The 16,894-nt window shown below is 31.6% G+C and overlaps 2 protein-coding genes across 4 annotated transcripts in view; one reads left to right on the forward strand and one right to left on the reverse strand.

Annotated features, from left to right (window-relative positions):
* The first annotated feature begins 1,300 nt into the window (after positions 1–1,300).
* Positions 1,301–4,346, forward strand: LOC139095018 (lysosomal proton-coupled steroid conjugate and bile acid symporter SLC46A3-like). The gene is made up of 6 exons (XM_070646266.1): positions 1,301–1,894; positions 2,123–2,255; positions 2,365–2,393; positions 2,750–3,321; positions 3,486–3,760; positions 3,826–4,346. The coding sequence occupies exons 1-6, from the start codon at positions 1,345–1,347 to the stop codon at positions 3,932–3,934; spliced, it is 1,668 nt and encodes a 555-aa protein (XP_070502367.1). The 5' UTR covers positions 1,301–1,344; the 3' UTR covers positions 3,935–4,346.
* A 56-nt stretch (positions 4,347–4,402) lies between these two features.
* ssh (Protein phosphatase Slingshot) overlaps positions 4,403–16,894 on the reverse strand; it is a 36,001-nt gene continuing 23,509 nt past the window's right edge. For 2 of the 3 annotated variants that reach the window (XM_070646264.1, XM_070646263.1), the window contains exons 6-8: positions 9,373–9,567; positions 8,981–9,250; positions 4,403–8,726 (exon numbers count right to left, since the gene is read on the reverse strand). In XM_070646264.1, coding sequence (XP_070502365.1) covers positions 6,101–8,726; positions 8,981–9,250; positions 9,373–9,567 — 3,091 coding nt within the window. In that variant the 3' untranslated portion in view covers positions 4,403–6,100. The remainder of the gene's footprint in view (positions 8,727–8,980; positions 9,251–9,372; positions 9,568–16,894) is intronic. The other variant, XR_011544825.1, reaches the window with a different exon arrangement.

Genomic DNA, 16,894 nt, shown 5'->3' on the forward strand with positions numbered 1-16,894 from the left:
ACTTTTCTTTTCTAAAAAACAAAAAATCAACAATAGGAAAATCATATGGAATTAATAATCAATATTGCTATAAACAGTTCTTAACAGACTACACGTAATGTCTATAAAAAGGTGAATAAGATTTGGTTGAAGTAATTTTTTCGGCATTTAAACATATTACAGGCAATAGAAGTCAATGGAATCATTAGTCAAGAATTTCGGTACATCCCTCTCAAATATTCTCAAGATATCTTAGTGCCTGTTCATACATGATGTCAATTAATTAATAAAATCAACAACTTAAGGTACGAGATTAAGACAATTGGAAACTTAAGTGTTGAAAAAGTCAGAACTTGAAATTTTAAAAATTAGAACTAGAGCCATTAGATCTTAACTGGAAAGATACTATTTTTTAGGCACCATGAAAGCATGTTTCTTGTCTGTTAGGGATATTAATTTTAGAATGGAATATTGGACCAAAGAATACCATGTCATGGATCCTTCTCAGGATCTCTATCGAAACTAGATACCGAAATTCATGGAAACATCGAATACATCCTTTATGGATGATCCCTAATACTCAAAAACAAGATTTAATGATGATTAAGTAGAAATAAAGAAATATGCTGTAATATGGCTAGTTGAGAAGTCAGTAAGGAAGGTTAATGATGCTTATAGTTCAGTGTTGGCATCAAGGTGGAATTGTTGTATGATGGAAGCTTTCAAATCTTGCCGAATTCTAATGTCAGGTTGTTATTCTTAGGGGTCATTTCCGTTCTTTGATGTACACATTATTCGAGTCGACTTAGAGCTCTGATGTTAGTGGCTCCCGTACATAGTAAGTAATCTTAGCTTATTCCTGTGTGCCAACTCTATAATTCAATTATTTGGGGTTTTCAGTTTTTAATTCATTCTCAGAATTTACAATAGATGGAATCAGAAATTAGAAATTAATTTCTAACAGGATCCTGATCAAATAAATTAAAAATGAATCTAAAGCCATAAAAAACAATTTAAATGGATGTAACAACACATAAACAGAACTAATCAACACTGAACAAACTCATCACATGCATGACTGGATCTTAATTATCTACAATTCTCTAGCAATAATGACAGCTTCAATCATTCAGTCATATACAATGTGAGCACATACATTGATATTTACTGATGATTATAATGAATCAATTATAGTGATGCGCGTGTTTGCCGCGAGAGAAGAAATAAAAATTTGAGACAAGATGACCATCTTAAAGAACGTCGCATAAAAGTATAATATGAAGAACGTCCAAAACTCTAAAAGGATTAACGAAGTAACAATATTTTAGTCTCGCGTGTATCTTCAGTTAATAAAGTCACGAAAAAATGGCTGTAACGGATGTACGTGCAACAATACGTAAAATTGTCAGTTACATATCTGTTGAACCATTCACACTGTGCTGGTTTTTGCCATCATGTCTTTTAATTGTCGCGATGGAAAATTTAAATTTAGAAAAGGCATGTCGCGTAAATTTAGGCCAAAGTGATGAAATATGTCGCAACATGATCGATAAATCGATTAATGGAATTGACTGTGCTGAAATTGATTTGGCAGCGGAAATTGACGCAAATCTCATCAACGATACAATTTATAATCTTACTCGTGATGTTTGTATTGCTGAAACGGAATCGCAAAAATTATTGTCTGTTGTATTTGGTCTAAGAGCACCAATTTCAGCAATATTTCCATTAATTATTGTGCTATTTGCGGGTGGATGGTCGGACAAAAAAGGAATTCGAAAGCCGTTGGTGCTACTGCCAATTCTTGGTGAATTAATTGGGTCAATTGTTCTATTACTGAGCTCCATATTTATGTATGAGATACCTATGGAGGTACCAGCCTTTGCGGAGCGTGTTATTCCATCAATTTTTGGAGGTTTACTATATTTTATTGAATTAACGGTTTTTGAAAATTTGAAATATAACTGTTGTCAAAAATTTAAATTTAATCGTTTATTTAGAATTCAAAATTAACGGTTTTCAAATATTCAAATAATCAATCGGTTTTTAACTATAAAATTTGAATTAAATCCGTTACTTTGACAATCCATGTGAAGCCATGTGACAGTTAAGCCTTAACATTCCACTTCAATTCCTCGTTTAGGTCAAACTTTAATGCTCATGGGTGTATACAGTTACTTGAGTCAAATGACAACAGAAGAAAATCGCACATTTCGATTCGGCTGTTTCACCGTCTTCTTGACATTAGTTCCTTTACTCTCCATTCCTCCTTCTGGGTAATTTATCATTCATAACATTTTTTCTTAAATAACACCACAGTAATTTTTTTTAAAAATTCTTCTTGATATTCTCCCTTTCTGTGCCATTCATCATCATTGTACTCAGTGTACTCTTTAATGTTCTTGGATATACAAGTAAGTAATTGTTGATTGTTATTAGATAATTGTTGAAAGTTGCAAAATGGAGATTGACTTGAAGCGCTTTTTAATTTGATTGGAATGTGTGGACGGAACATGAATGCCCTGCTAATACTTTGCAGCAATGTTCTGGATCATAAGGGTTTAAATTAAATCCAAGGATCAATTTTTAATCCTAGGATTAAAATTTATCTTAGCATGTCACGATCACAAACAATCGGGAAATGAAGCAGCCAAAATGAACAGCATTTAATACACAACATTCAAGTACACACGCGGAATAAAAAGTCAATGTTCATCTTCTTTCGTCAAACTTATAGTCAAAAGTCTAATGAGTTGAAATCTCTTTACAGAGATCTTCACGATATGTGCGATTATTTATATTATTGGAATCCTCTACATCATCTTCATACTCGAGGAAGTCAAAGCAATCGCACCGAATACTATTAACAACGAACAGCAAGTGAATGGACATGAAAATCCAACATTTGTTAATGACAATAACAACGTGGATGCACCTGTTGATACTATAAAGACTAAAGCTGATGCAGAAGATACGACAACAGCGGAATTAACAAAAAAAGGATTTTTGCGTGAATTCTTCGATCCCACACTTGCATTGGCACTTATTGACGTCATTTTTAAGAGGCGTGATGGCAATTTACGGAATCTCATATGGCTTGTAATAATCTGTAATATTGCATTTTTGGCATCGCTTGGCGAGAGTGATTTAACATATTTGTACACACGATTGAAGATAAATTGGGATGGAATTAAGTTCACGTTACATCTTACGTATGGTACTCTAATGGCTTTATTAGGTACAATGTTGATGGTAGGAGTATTTAGTAAATTCATTGGTATATCCGATGCCATGATTGGAATCATTTCAACAATTTGCACATTAATTGCCAAGCCAATTTATGTAAGAATTTAATATAATTAATTAGGAGGTCCTTGGTTTGAAAAATTGAATTGTTTTGGAATTTCCGTTACAGAACTATTTGAATTAAGTTTATTCATATCGAGGACCCCCAATAATAATTTTTATTACTGAATTAATTAAAAATAATTAATATAATTTCACAGGCATTCGCAACGTCGACTGAAATGTTCTATGCAGCCACAACAATTGACTTATTTGTCAGCACAAAGGCAATTGTGATTAAATCAATTATATCAAAAGTTATTGGAACTGATGAGTTGGGACGAATGTTTAGCATTCTCGGCGTTATCGAAGCTTCTGTGGCGTTTGTATTTCCCACGCTCTATTCTTTTGTGTATCTGAACACTGTCGATACATTTATTGGTGCCATTTATTTCCTTAGTGAATTTTTCTTTACGTTGACATTAATTATGTTTATGTGAGTATTAATAAGCTTTTAATTTCTCCTTAATTAAGTGACGATTTTTTCACTACTTTTCTTAGAACAATTTATTTAATGATGAGAAAGATTCCATCGACGACAGAGGGAGATGCTGAAGTTGCTGAAACATTTAAGAGCAATCCTGATCTTTGTGAGACGACAAAGCTGTAGATGTAGATCTAATTTGTTGGGAGTTTATATTTTAAGAATCTAACTGAGTCAGTATTATGTCTGTGCCTACCTTAATATTTATAGTTACCAAATTTAATGAAATTAAAGAATTTTGATAGTTCAAATTTTAACGGTCATAATTTATTCAAATTTTAACGGCCATGATACTTTTGAATTTTCGTTCAGTAAATTCGACTTCATTTCATTCGGGTTTTCCTGCTGAAATTAACAATCATTAAATCAACTAATTTGCGGAACTAACACGTTTAATGACTCCAAATTTACCTGACCATCACAAGAATATTCTTGAATACACGATAATAAACGTAAATTGATAATCCATAAGCAATAATAAGCAATAAAATTTCATATCCTCTTTATTGCTCAATAATGTAAATTACACTATTAATCTCTCCTGTAAATAAAAAATTTAATTTGTTAATAATAAGAAACTTAATCTTTTTTTTTATTTCAATTTCTTTTAGCTTTAGCATCATTCGATTTTTTTTATTCATTCTTTCAGAAAGGAAAAGCGACATGGCTTAAAAGGACAATAAACTTTGTACAGAAAATAATAACTCACTCGCAAAGAATCATTTTTCATTTTTCTCACAATTTTCAAAGGAAAATTCTCAAAAAAAAAGTTCATTTATTAACAAATAAAGCGCTAGATAAAGACGCAATTATATGTGAAAAAAGATTCAATTTGCATGAATTGTATATAATATATAGTCATACTTTTTTTTTGTTTAGGTTTATATAAAAAATTGAAGAAACAAGAAACTTTTTTACTTTTTTTTATTATTTCACTTAAGGCTCGTCGATAATCATAAAAACACAAGTTTATGATAAGACTAGTTAATAGGAATTTCTTGGATCTTTTACGGATGTGCTAATTATATTTTCCTTCATCTTCGGTCGAAATTAATCTGTTGATGATGAAAATGATGTAGATAGGTTTATTAATTTATGGCAGAGATATAAAGCATTCATAAAAATCATTGAAGCTATTAGCAAAATTGTGAAGATTCATGGTTAATTGAGTTTGGTGTTTACAAATCTCCAATATGTTAAATTAAAGTCTATTTTAGGAAATTGAAAGTTATTTAAAATTCAACGGTTTTTTGAAATTCAAAATTAACAAAACAGCTCAACAGTTTACTTTGGAATTGTAGGGTTTTGAGTTGAAATGATAAATTCAAATTTCAACCGTTAAATTAGTTTTTAATAAGAGAAAACCATACAACAGCTTTCTAAGATTTTAGACATTTGTAGTGTTCTCAAACATTCAAAATGCTTTAATTCAAATCTTAAAAGGATCACTTCACTCAAAAGCAATATAGCTGAGTAAAATACTGAAGCAATTAGACTCAAATGTATGCAATCAAAATGAAAGATCTACTGACATTTTCATCATCCCAGACATCTTAATTCACATTTTGTATGCAACGTATGTTTCTTATAATAAAAGTCAGTTGTAATTTTTTTTAATAAATATTTTGTCTCTCGGTTTTCGAGCACACTTCGTATTCATATTTCTTTTTGCATATTCATAATTTTCTTGCTATTTATTCTTTTAAAAAAAAATCATTAAAAAATGACACAAAACAGTCTCCAGATATTAAGTAGAAGTAAAAAAAAAAACACAACAAAAAATTTAATTAAATTCATCAAATTTTTCATTTCTTTTAAGTCAATTTTGATCCAATATTTTATAATAAAAATCATTTACAATTTTTTTTTTTTTATCATTGAAGGTTCTCAATCCTTGTCATGGACAATTACAATCTAAAATAAATCACAAAAAATCATGGATTTTATGAATAATTTAATGATTTCTTATGAAACAAAAAAAATTCTAAAGCACTGGCTATTTTCTGGTTTTTCTCAAAAACTTTTGTGTATCAAAAAACAATTTTGGATGGTATTTTATATCTCACTTTATAGTTATAAACTTTTTATGGAATATCCATGCACATGCACAGAATTAAACTTTTTTTTTTGGAACATCCGTGCAATATGCACAGAGTTAAACTTGTTTTTGGTTGTAAATGGACATAAGGTTTGGTTGGTTGGTTATAAACAGTATCCAAAAAAAGAATTTGTATCTTTAGAGAGACAAAACAATGAATTTTTATGATGAGATAGAGAGGATAGAGGAAAACATTACATTGTATTATAGGCAGTAGCTTGACTTGTATTAATTCTTTGCTTATTTATGCCAAGTTTTGATAATGGATGAGTTTTTCCTTGCTGCATACGACGACAATTACCAACGGACTGCTTTGTGCTACACACATTATTCAAATTACTTGTCATCAATGCATTCTTAACGATTGGTTGTATTGGAATTGGTGGACGTTGCTTTAAGTCATCGCCCTTTGTTTGATGTGAGATCATTAATGCTGCCTTTTTGTCCTGTGACGTTTTCAACTGAAATCGTGGATCGTATAATGATTTTGGACGTTGTCGGATGTTTGGCGTTACAAACGTTTTAATCTTGCCAACCTCATATCGATCGACTAATCCGCGCACATTAATATCTTCCGAACTAATATCGCTTAAATTTGAGCCTGGAAAACCACTACCTGTTGATTCTGAGACATCAATGTGAATGGCAATTGGCGATGATGGTAATGAATGACTGTTCTTCTTGTTCTCACGATATGTGACTGAATTAACATTATTATTATTATTATTAATATTATTATTATTGTTACTATTATTATTATTATTATTGTTGGTGCTGCTATTGTTCGCTTTTGCTTCAAAATTCATTTTCAAGTTTTTCACTTTTCCAATTTGTTGATTCTCTTTCTTGTTCTTCTTATCGCCGACATGCTGCTCGTCTGTACACGATTCCGTTGCCGATTTCTTTAAATTGTGTCTTCTCTGTTGTAATTTGAGTGATGTTGTTGATATCTCATTCTCAATATTTCGGTTATTTTTAATGAAATTTAGACAAAATGTTTCAGGCGCTGATGCTGATAATGGCTGACTATTACGATTATTATTTCTGTCATTATTTCGATGAACAGCTGATAAAATGGCTCGTTGAGCAGTTAAGTATTCCTCACTCTTACATCTCGTATGTGCTTTACTACTGCTTATAGCAGCTGACGATACCGACGATGATTGTTGCAATTTCGCAAATTTATGCGGCTGTTTTGGCGATGTTGATAATGATGGTCCTTTATTATTCGTGCGATTCGATAAATTATCAATTAGTAATGATTTTTTAATATCACATAATATTTTATTATTACTATCATTAAAATTATTATTATTATTGTTGTTTTTGGCATCAATCGTCATTGGTTGCTGATTATTAGATGATGAGCCTGATGATGATGATCTTGTTATGGGTGCACTCTGTTTCTCCTCAATCTTTTGCTTTGTCCTTTTTACGGTCCCTGGATACCAAGGAATATCATCTTTTCCATATGAAAAATTTCCACCAATCATTATAACGTCCTCAGTCACAGGATGTACTAATTTTGCTGTATCGTATGATCCCCACGATGAGTTTCTTGATGGACGATTATTATCACCTGAACCCCATGATGAATTTCTTGAAGGCAAATCTCCAATTATACATGCTGAATCGACACTGCTCCAAGAACTCTGCCGTGAAACAAAATTCGTTCCGTCCTTTTGTTGCAATGTAGTTGGTTCCAATCGACTTTGACGCTTCTCTTCACGATCAAAAACTCGATCAACTTGCTTACTAAATGTATCTTTTTCCTTTTTCGTACTTGGAGATCGTTTTATGGCTGTTGTAGTTAGTTTATTATCAGTATCAAATGAATCTTGACGAATAATTTCAGCTGAACATGTGTATACCTGTGGTTGATCTGGTTTCACCTCCTCAGCAATATCTGGTTCCTTTTTCTGTGACGTTTCACGATCCTGTAAATCCTCTTCCTTTCTTTTCATTTTTTCATGATGTTGTTCGAGCTCTGAAATGATGCTTCTCACTAATGGCACAGTTTTATTCATTTCTATTGTTGTTGTATCTTCCTGTGAACCTGCGATTAATGAATTATTTGCAGATTCATTCTCTAAATAAATTATTTGATTTTGTGATACGGAATAATGACCGTTTTTTGATGGCCATCTTAAATTTGTTGTTTCTGAGACACAAGTCTGTTGTTCCTGTACATCAACTGTTACGAGTGTTTCTAATGATATTGATAAAGGCTTTGCTATTGATAATGTCTCACTCGCAGATTTTGATATATCAGGTGAACTACTCGGTCGTTGATGAATTCGTTTTAAATAATTCGCTTCCTTTTTGCTTGATGGATACGTTGAATTTTTATTGTGCTGTAAGGCCTGAATTAATGGTGTTGGTTCACTGCCAGGCAAACTTTTTCCATCTTTTGCATTATCTGTCTTCAAATTTGTTTCACTTTTACTACGCTGTAATTTCTCTTTATTTTTCATTGCATCAAGTATTCCTTGATACGTCTCTAATTGTGCTAAAAAATTTTTGTTTGGCTTTATGCAGTTTCTTTTCTCCTTAACATGCTGTATGGCCCGTGAAAAATCCCAATTATAAGCTTTCATTGCATATGCTACAACTACAGATGCTGATCGACTAATTCCCATTTTACAATGTACGAGCACTTTAGAGCCTTCCATTTTTGCGCGATTAATGTACTTAAATGTATTGTCCCAATGCTTAAGCAAATCCGTCTTTTCGTCATCGTAGACGCGTACATTACAGTAGTCAAACATGCCAGGAAAGAAATTGTCAATTTCTCTCGTAACATTGAGAATGTGACCGACACTGTTATGGTTTGAAATAAAGAAAATAGAGAAAAAAAAAGTAAATGGATTAAATAATTGTACTATTAATAGATGGAACGGATATTAAGTAATTTTGTAATGTCATTATGGCGCATTAGTTCTGTGTGATTTTGCTGAGCTTGTAATACATTAAAAAATCCCTTAAAATTTAAAAACACAATTAGTCAAGCAAAAAGTCACAGCTTTCTCTAAATAATGCGTCATTACAACCAAATCAATGATTATGATACTCACCCATTCCTCTGTAGTTCCTCTAAGTTACTAGCATTCCACTCTGAACCGAGATAGACATGCTCAAATATTTCTGTTGGTGAGTCCATTTGACCTAATATCACAAGCATCTCCTCATCAATAAATGACTTAAATTCACCTAAATCCATATCTAAATGTTCCTCTAAACGTCCACGAATGTACTTTGATGTGACTTCATCGAGATCAACTGACATCATGATTTCCTTTAAAGCTGTTCGAATAACGCGCTCTGTTTCATCACGCTCTGTTGGTCTGAAAAAGGCAAGAAAGAAATTGTAATACGTTAAATGTGATTCATTAAAAACAAAAAAGAGATGACGGCGATGTTCATCATCATCAAAGACAGCCTTAATAGAAACTTTTTTTATACTTACTTATTTCTTATTGTATCTGGTGACGGTGGTCGTCGACTCTCAATAGAATCCATTGCGTGCCACTCATTTAGACACGATCGTTCTGATTCTATTCGATTCTCATAATACTGTACCCAATCGTGTGATTGACCACCAGAGAAAAAATTGTGCTCGTGTGCTTTTGATGAGATCTTGTAAAGCGTTTGAAGCGCAGACCTGTGATTATGATAATGAAAAAAAAATAATGTGAGTTAGAAATCAATAAAATAAAAGTTATTTTTGGGTTGTAGTCTAAAGGTTCTATGGATTTGCATAAATTTTTAATTGCGGGTGAATCGTAAAGCCATCCATGTGGGCGTGTATAACTCAAAACAAAAGCTATAGTCGTAAAAGAAATGTACAATTTCGGCTTTTTGAAACAAGAGTCGTTAAACATGTGCGATTTTAGTCATTTCCTTGAAACGGTCAATAAAAATCCTGCAATGTTTGCTGTCTGTTTTGATAAATTCATTGAAAATGTACAATTTAGGAAATTTTGTACAGTAGTTGAGTGTATCTTATGCCAATATAGTCATTCTTATACAATTTATTGGATGGAATATGATTTTCTGGATTTGATGACCAAAAATGGATTTGGAAGTCAGTTTATGTACAGAAAGAAATGTGAGCTTAACATTCTTGTGAGATGAAGTTAGGCAAAAAAGAGTCATACAATGAAATGCGGAGCGCATATATATAATTTATATGGTATAGGATTTGAACCTATGTTCTTTGACTTCTAGCGGATACATGGATGATCATGTTAATGACCGCTATGTCACAATATTTGGATTCGTAAATTTGACAGATTTGTCTATTTATAGTTCTGAATCAGTGGTGGATAACAAGTGTGCCGTTAACATATTTTGGAAATACAATAAACCTTATGCTCTATTCTGTTTTGGTCGGGGACTATCAAGACTAAGCTAAGGTGTGCTGAAAAAAATACGTCTTTTCTTTATTGAATGAAATGAATTTTGGTTCATTTTTCAATGATTACTTAGATTATTTTACATCTGTACCGAGGCAGATCATCAGTCAATACTGTCTAAATTATGAAACACTTGTAGACATCGCAACAACTACAATCAACATTGTATGAACTTAATGAATAATTCCTCGCATTTCTTACAGCAACCACAAATTACTCAACCTAGAATTGCCCCCTCAAAAACCAATAACAACAACAAAAAGTTATTCAATTTTCCACACCAAATCGATAAAATTCAATTAACATTTGTTTCCATTATCTGCAAAGCTCTGGAAAAGTGCTCAATGAAATTTATCGGTTGGTAGATTATTGTCATTGCAACTTCCTCTACCAGACAAATATTAATTCTCATTGACATTATTATTATTGTTGGAAACAGTTGAAAACATGACATGAAAAAAATGCGACAAAAAAATTATTATTGTCGTTCTTTTAGCGGAATGAAAACATTAAAAACAAAAAAAAAAATAAAGAGTCATAAAGTAGAAAATAATAAGTTCGACAAATGTACACACAGAAATATTTTCATCACTTTTCCGGGTTCTTTCTTTGGATCGCATTACATTCATAGCCACAGAAGAACCGATAAGGAAGTCTTTTTGAATCGTCTTAAGCTTTCGATCAGGATGTTATTTATGGAAATTTTTGTTTCTTTAACAATACAAAATGCTCATCATCATAACTAGACTGTCAATTAGGAATTTTTGTGAGAGAAAGAGAATGCCTTTATTTGTCGAAGTGTGTACGAGGCTTATACGTAAGAGTTAAACAATATGGGCCAATATTTATATTAATGAAATACAAAATAAGACATCAGTTCGATCAGTTTTTTCATTCAATATTTTTTATAGCTGATTCTTTAATTTGATTAATTCAATTGGGTGCATTTTGTCCTAACAACATGACATTGTGGCCTACGATTCATAGTGGATCATCAAAGGTCAATATGGATATAAGGCTATATATAGCTTATTAATATTGGTCATGTACGAATCAGAGCCCGAAATCGACTTGAGTCGATTAGCTTCCATATAAAATTCGAGTCGACTTCAAGTACTGGCATGCAGCTAGTTTGATTGACTAATGGTTTCGGTGACGATCCGATTTGGGTACGAATTTGAATCTCATAATATCTAAACTGTTTTAAGCAAGGAAATCAATGAAACTTCCCATTATGACCTTTACCAGCTCCAATACCCCATTAAATGCTTGATGATGATCCCCAAAAGATATCCCAGGTCATATTAATGCACATACCAAGAAGCAGCAACAAGTCTTGCTCGAAATTAATTAAAAGAATTCATCACCAAGAGTCACATTCGAGCTGAATTGAGAATGACAAAATTAATGCGGTTCCCTGTTGTCATAAAATTATCAACCGCTGACAGAGATACCCCTTGCTGACAATATTCAGCTGTTAACAACACTAGATAAACATATCAATGTCACAGTCAATTAATTTGATCAACAAAAACAGAATTCTAACAAATTAACATCAATTCCAAACCAGCAGCTTCCAAAAATGCGTTTCTATCATTCATTTCCAATCAATTTTTAATAATGAGTATAAACTTAAAGTACACAACTGAAATATTATGATGAAAAGTAAGCAGAACAAAAAAAAATGTAAATAAATGGATGTATGAATGGCATGACGTCATAAGCTTGTTTGAAAACCTTTTCGTACACAAAAAGATACAATTTTTATTCACTGTGTTTGCGCTGCTCTATTTGGTGGTTATCCTTCAAACAAGTATCGAAATTTATGGGCAAATATGATATTTTTTTCTCAGTTCAGTTCTCCTGCCTTTTGGAGATTTTTTTTTACTAATATTAATGTCTAATAACACTTATAAGAAAAATTGCATAAAATTAATTTTTTCTCTCTTTCTGTTCGACATGTGGAATTAGCAGCTATAAAATGAAATATTTTAAAATCTATAAATCACGTCCAAATTATTCAATCAATCTCTCGTTTAGCGAAAAAATAGTTTACGATATCGTGCGAGAGAATCAACAATCATTTCCTGTGTGTATTCGTACGATTGACTATTTTGCTACTGGGTATCAATAAATCTTTGCACAAATCGGAGCAACTAAGCAGCATTTTTCGCTCTCTTCATCTTTGGGACGATTGTATATAATAGTATGGCAAGGTATATTACAAATTACACCATCGACAGAATTATAGTCAATAGAAAAACATAATTGATGATCAAAAGTCATCGACTTCTGTGCTCTTTATAATAATACCTATAAATCGATTTGTGTAATTATGAGTTGGCCGATACGGTAATATTACAGGCATTGCCTGTACAAACTTTTCTTTTAAGACTGATCAACAGCTTGTAGCAATTTGTCCGAACAACAAAAAGAGCTTTGTCAACCGAAATGAAACATCCTCATTTTTGTGTTAACAGAAATGAAAATTTATTGCTCACTGCTGGCGGCTTTACTGTATGTGCTATTGATCTTTGACTAACAAACATTTTTTTCGGCTCAGTTTTGATTCTCTGCGCAAAATTTACTGTCTGAAACAGACTGAGACAAACTTTGTCTGCCAAAATATTGGCAGACACTTGTGGTATTTACTTTGAGTATATTAAGCATATGTGCAGTTAGTGATTATTGTATGAATTGAAGAAATTTAACTAGATTTTATATTTATCTCATTGAAAGTCACCAAAATGCCTCACAGCAATTGCTCAGTACACAACAATATGAATCATCTTCAAAATCTTCGAATTTCTCTTCCACTACTGCCGTCTGCTATGCCAGGCTGTTTATAAATTCACAATTCCATTCAAAAATACTCTAGGAATGACGATTATGAAATGAATCATTTGTAAAGGACACCGGTATGGCCCAAGGCATATCTCAAATAGCACAAAACTACAGTCATTATATTTCTGAGAAGCTTCTTACGCGCAAGGTCTCTTGCCTAGTTCTCAATACTTTAAGACTTAATAAAAAAAGATTTAAGAGTAAAAAAAAGAATTGCGAAAAATTTATCGCGTGGAAGTTAATTTAAGTGCATGATCAACTCACTCAATCAACATGCCCATAGTAATTTTCTGCAATATTCAATCACTGGCTACTGAATGTTATGTGAATAATATTGTATTTTTTTTTCTAGTTTTTTTAGACACTGTTGATGTAATTTTATTACAATCTTTTATTATAGTCACTACACTGATGCTGAACTCGTTCGTTGATAGATTTTCACAAATTATCTTCAGCTTCATTTATCAGTTACTAAAACTGGATATGATTTTTTATATTTTTTCGTAATGTCGATATATGGATAAGAAAATAAATGAGTTTTTTAATAAATAAATATATGAAGGAAAAAACGTTATTCGCTATTCAAAAAATGTCTGTTCACATTATTACACAAAAAATATATTTTGTTGTTCACTTCTCTTCATAAACACCTACACACACTATAAGTATTGGAATAGGAGGTAGATTATAAAGTTATAAGCAAGTTTTCTACTACGTTTATTTCATATTAATTCGATTGTTCGATTTAATTTTCACACTTTTCTCTTTTTTTTTTAAACTTTATGATTATTTAATTTCATTAAATGTTTGAACAAAATAGCAATTGACTTTTTCCCAATTGCTAACTGTTACTTTCACGACACATTCGTAATATCTTATATTTCTTGTTGCTTTAATTATCGTGGAATATAAGTCAAATTAATGCAAAATGTCTCGAAAATTTTAAACAAAAAACACATTTAAAATTGAGATTTTGCTATGTCTCTTTGATAACTGCTTTGGTTACTTCACAAAAATATTCTTTTGGATATTCTTTAGAAAATGTTCAACAACTTCGCGGTATAGAATTTTTTCTGGTTTTTTTCTTTGGACTCTTTTCTAATTCTCTAAACTATTTCACTAGGAGTAAATTAAAAAAGAATCTTTTTAAAAAAGTCTATCGTTTGCGACTTGTTTGATTGAAGAACAAGCATTTACTAGTAGAGCGCGGGCTGTAAAATAAGCAAGCAAAAAAATAATATTTCGAGACATTAGTAATGTTGTGTGCAAGTTGCTTTGTCGTCAACAGTTGCTTTACCATATTTGTAATCAACCGTGCCATGTAGGTATCTACTGCTTTATAGTTTTTTTTTTAAATTTTATTGTGTGTATACACGTATGTGTGTTACGAATGTAACAGTCAGTCATCACTGATAAGAACCTTCCCTTCTTATTAAATAATTTATTTTCCTTTCAATAATTTTCAATTTTTTTTGTTGTTGCTTACTTGCGAAAGTTTATTTATTGCCATTAAGTATAAAATTCTGTTTTATCAGATCTTTCCATTAACCTCCTTATGCACAAGTTTATTTTTGGGTAAATCTGCGCGAAAGGTATTAACATTCTTTTCTTCTTCATTTTCCATTCACGAGTGAAGGGAATTGGAAGTCCAAAATTGTGAAATTTTCAGAGATTAATCTTAATTTGCTGTCGATTTGAGAGTAAATTATGCTTTGCTCTGGAATGTTATGCCACTTAGGTTGCAGGCTAATAATTATAACAGAAACTGAGGAACATTTTGTATGGATCTTAAAGTTAAATCTTTTAAAGCGTTAATTCGTGCTCAATAGCACCACGTTTATGCAAAAGGTGTTACAGATGGTATTGATTAAATGTTGGAAATAGATTTGTTTTGTGGATTCTTGTCAGTAGTGAACCTATTGGTCACAAAGACGCGATTAATCTCAAAATTTTAATCAAAATTGGTCATCAATCGAACCTCAATTCCCAACTATAAACCTGAACCACTCATCCTTAATCCAAATCAGTAAAGAGCAGTCAAGCATACCGTAACAGTACAACAACTCTATCTCCTACAGACTTGCCCATATTTATATTTATTTATTAATATTTTGAGCAAATTTAATGTTGATTTAATATTCTTCTCACGAATGCAAATGCAGTACCAACTGTAAATTTTGTCGTCGTGATATTTTTATCCATTGGCTCATATTGCAGACTTTGTTCAGGTGGATTTTAATATTCAATGTCTTCTCCGAGATGTTTAAAAAATCGGAAGTGAATTAAATTGAAACATCCTGATACACATCAGTAATTTCAAATGACATGATCCTGTCGTCGACGTACAGAAATAATAATAAAAAATATAAATTAAATCTCACGTCCATGATTTTCTTGCATTTGCCAACCGTGACTGCATTGAAAGCCTTTATATTTGCAATCCAGTGGCAAATAGATTCAAAAAAAAAATATATATATAAGTATATATAAAACTCGTCGTTGCCATAATAAGTCAACATTGGAACTCGAAAAATCTCTAAATGGATTTTTTTTGCTTTGCGGGTCTTTTAACTTGTTGATTCACGCAGTGAGAGATGAAATAAAATGAAAAAAATATATAAACGAGACGAGAAAAAAAAATATTAATTTGAAATGGAATATAAAAAATATTTCTTAGTGGGATCATTCAACCACGAATAGCAACAGTAGCTCAATTGTCTCGAGAATATGAATTGTTTAATAGCAGAAAGAAATTTTATACCATGAAAAAATTATCATCGACAAGCCTTTCGTACTTTTTCAATTTTCTGTGATTGGCAGAAGCGTTGTTTGACAATTTGTCCTACATATTCTATCTTCTTTTTCATATTTACAACCTCCGGTATCTAATTTCATGAGGAAACATCAAGCAAGAAAAATATAATGTGTTTAATGAAGCGAACACATCAACATGTGGAACAGAAGAGCTAAAAAAAGTGTATGGAATGTGAGAATCGTTTACTTTTCTGGCAATCAATAGAAAGGCATAAGGCCAGACCATCATACATGCCATTTCTCAATATATTTTTTGCACAAATCAAGGTCATCGTTGTTTGAAATATTTCAATAAAACTCGCTCGCATTAAGCACTTCTAAAAAAACATGAGCTGTCGATTATTTCTTGAAATTAATCTTAAAGAGAACTGTTCATAGTTTCTGATGAATATTTTAATGCAACTATTATGCATAAAATGTCATATCCATTGCTGAATTAACTTCAACGGGCAAAAGTTAAGCTGCCATTGTAAAAATGCAAATCGCTTTAATGTGTCTGCTTTTTTTAGGCGAATTATCTTTTATAGTTCATGGCAGTCGAAAGAAAAGCTCACAATTTACACGAATTACTCCATAAATAACACATATTCGTAACAAAAAGTACTAAGCTAACGAAATCAGCTAGTTTACGAAAGCATTTAGTGTATTTTTGGATATTGACATTTTCAATTTAAGTGCATCTGTTGCCAAATTTTATAACCAAGACATTATTTGAGTTCTAAAAGTCCTTCAGATGTTATTTGAACCACTTCAATCTCCAGTGACATTAAATTTTTATTACAAATTTCAATTGCTCATACAGGAAAATAAAACAATCAAACAGAAGTTGCATAATAAAGATGATTCGAGTCAAAACACTTGTGAGAAATAGTTCAACTTTAAATAGATCTTTTGCAGAACAATAATGAGAACCAC

Source organism: Chironomus tepperi, unplaced genomic scaffold (assembly GCF_022539635.2).
Source record: "Chironomus tepperi strain 1889 unplaced genomic scaffold, CSIRO-AGI_Ctep_v1 contig_359, whole genome shotgun sequence".
Classification (NCBI taxonomy): domain Eukaryota; kingdom Metazoa; phylum Arthropoda; class Insecta; order Diptera; family Chironomidae; genus Chironomus; species Chironomus tepperi.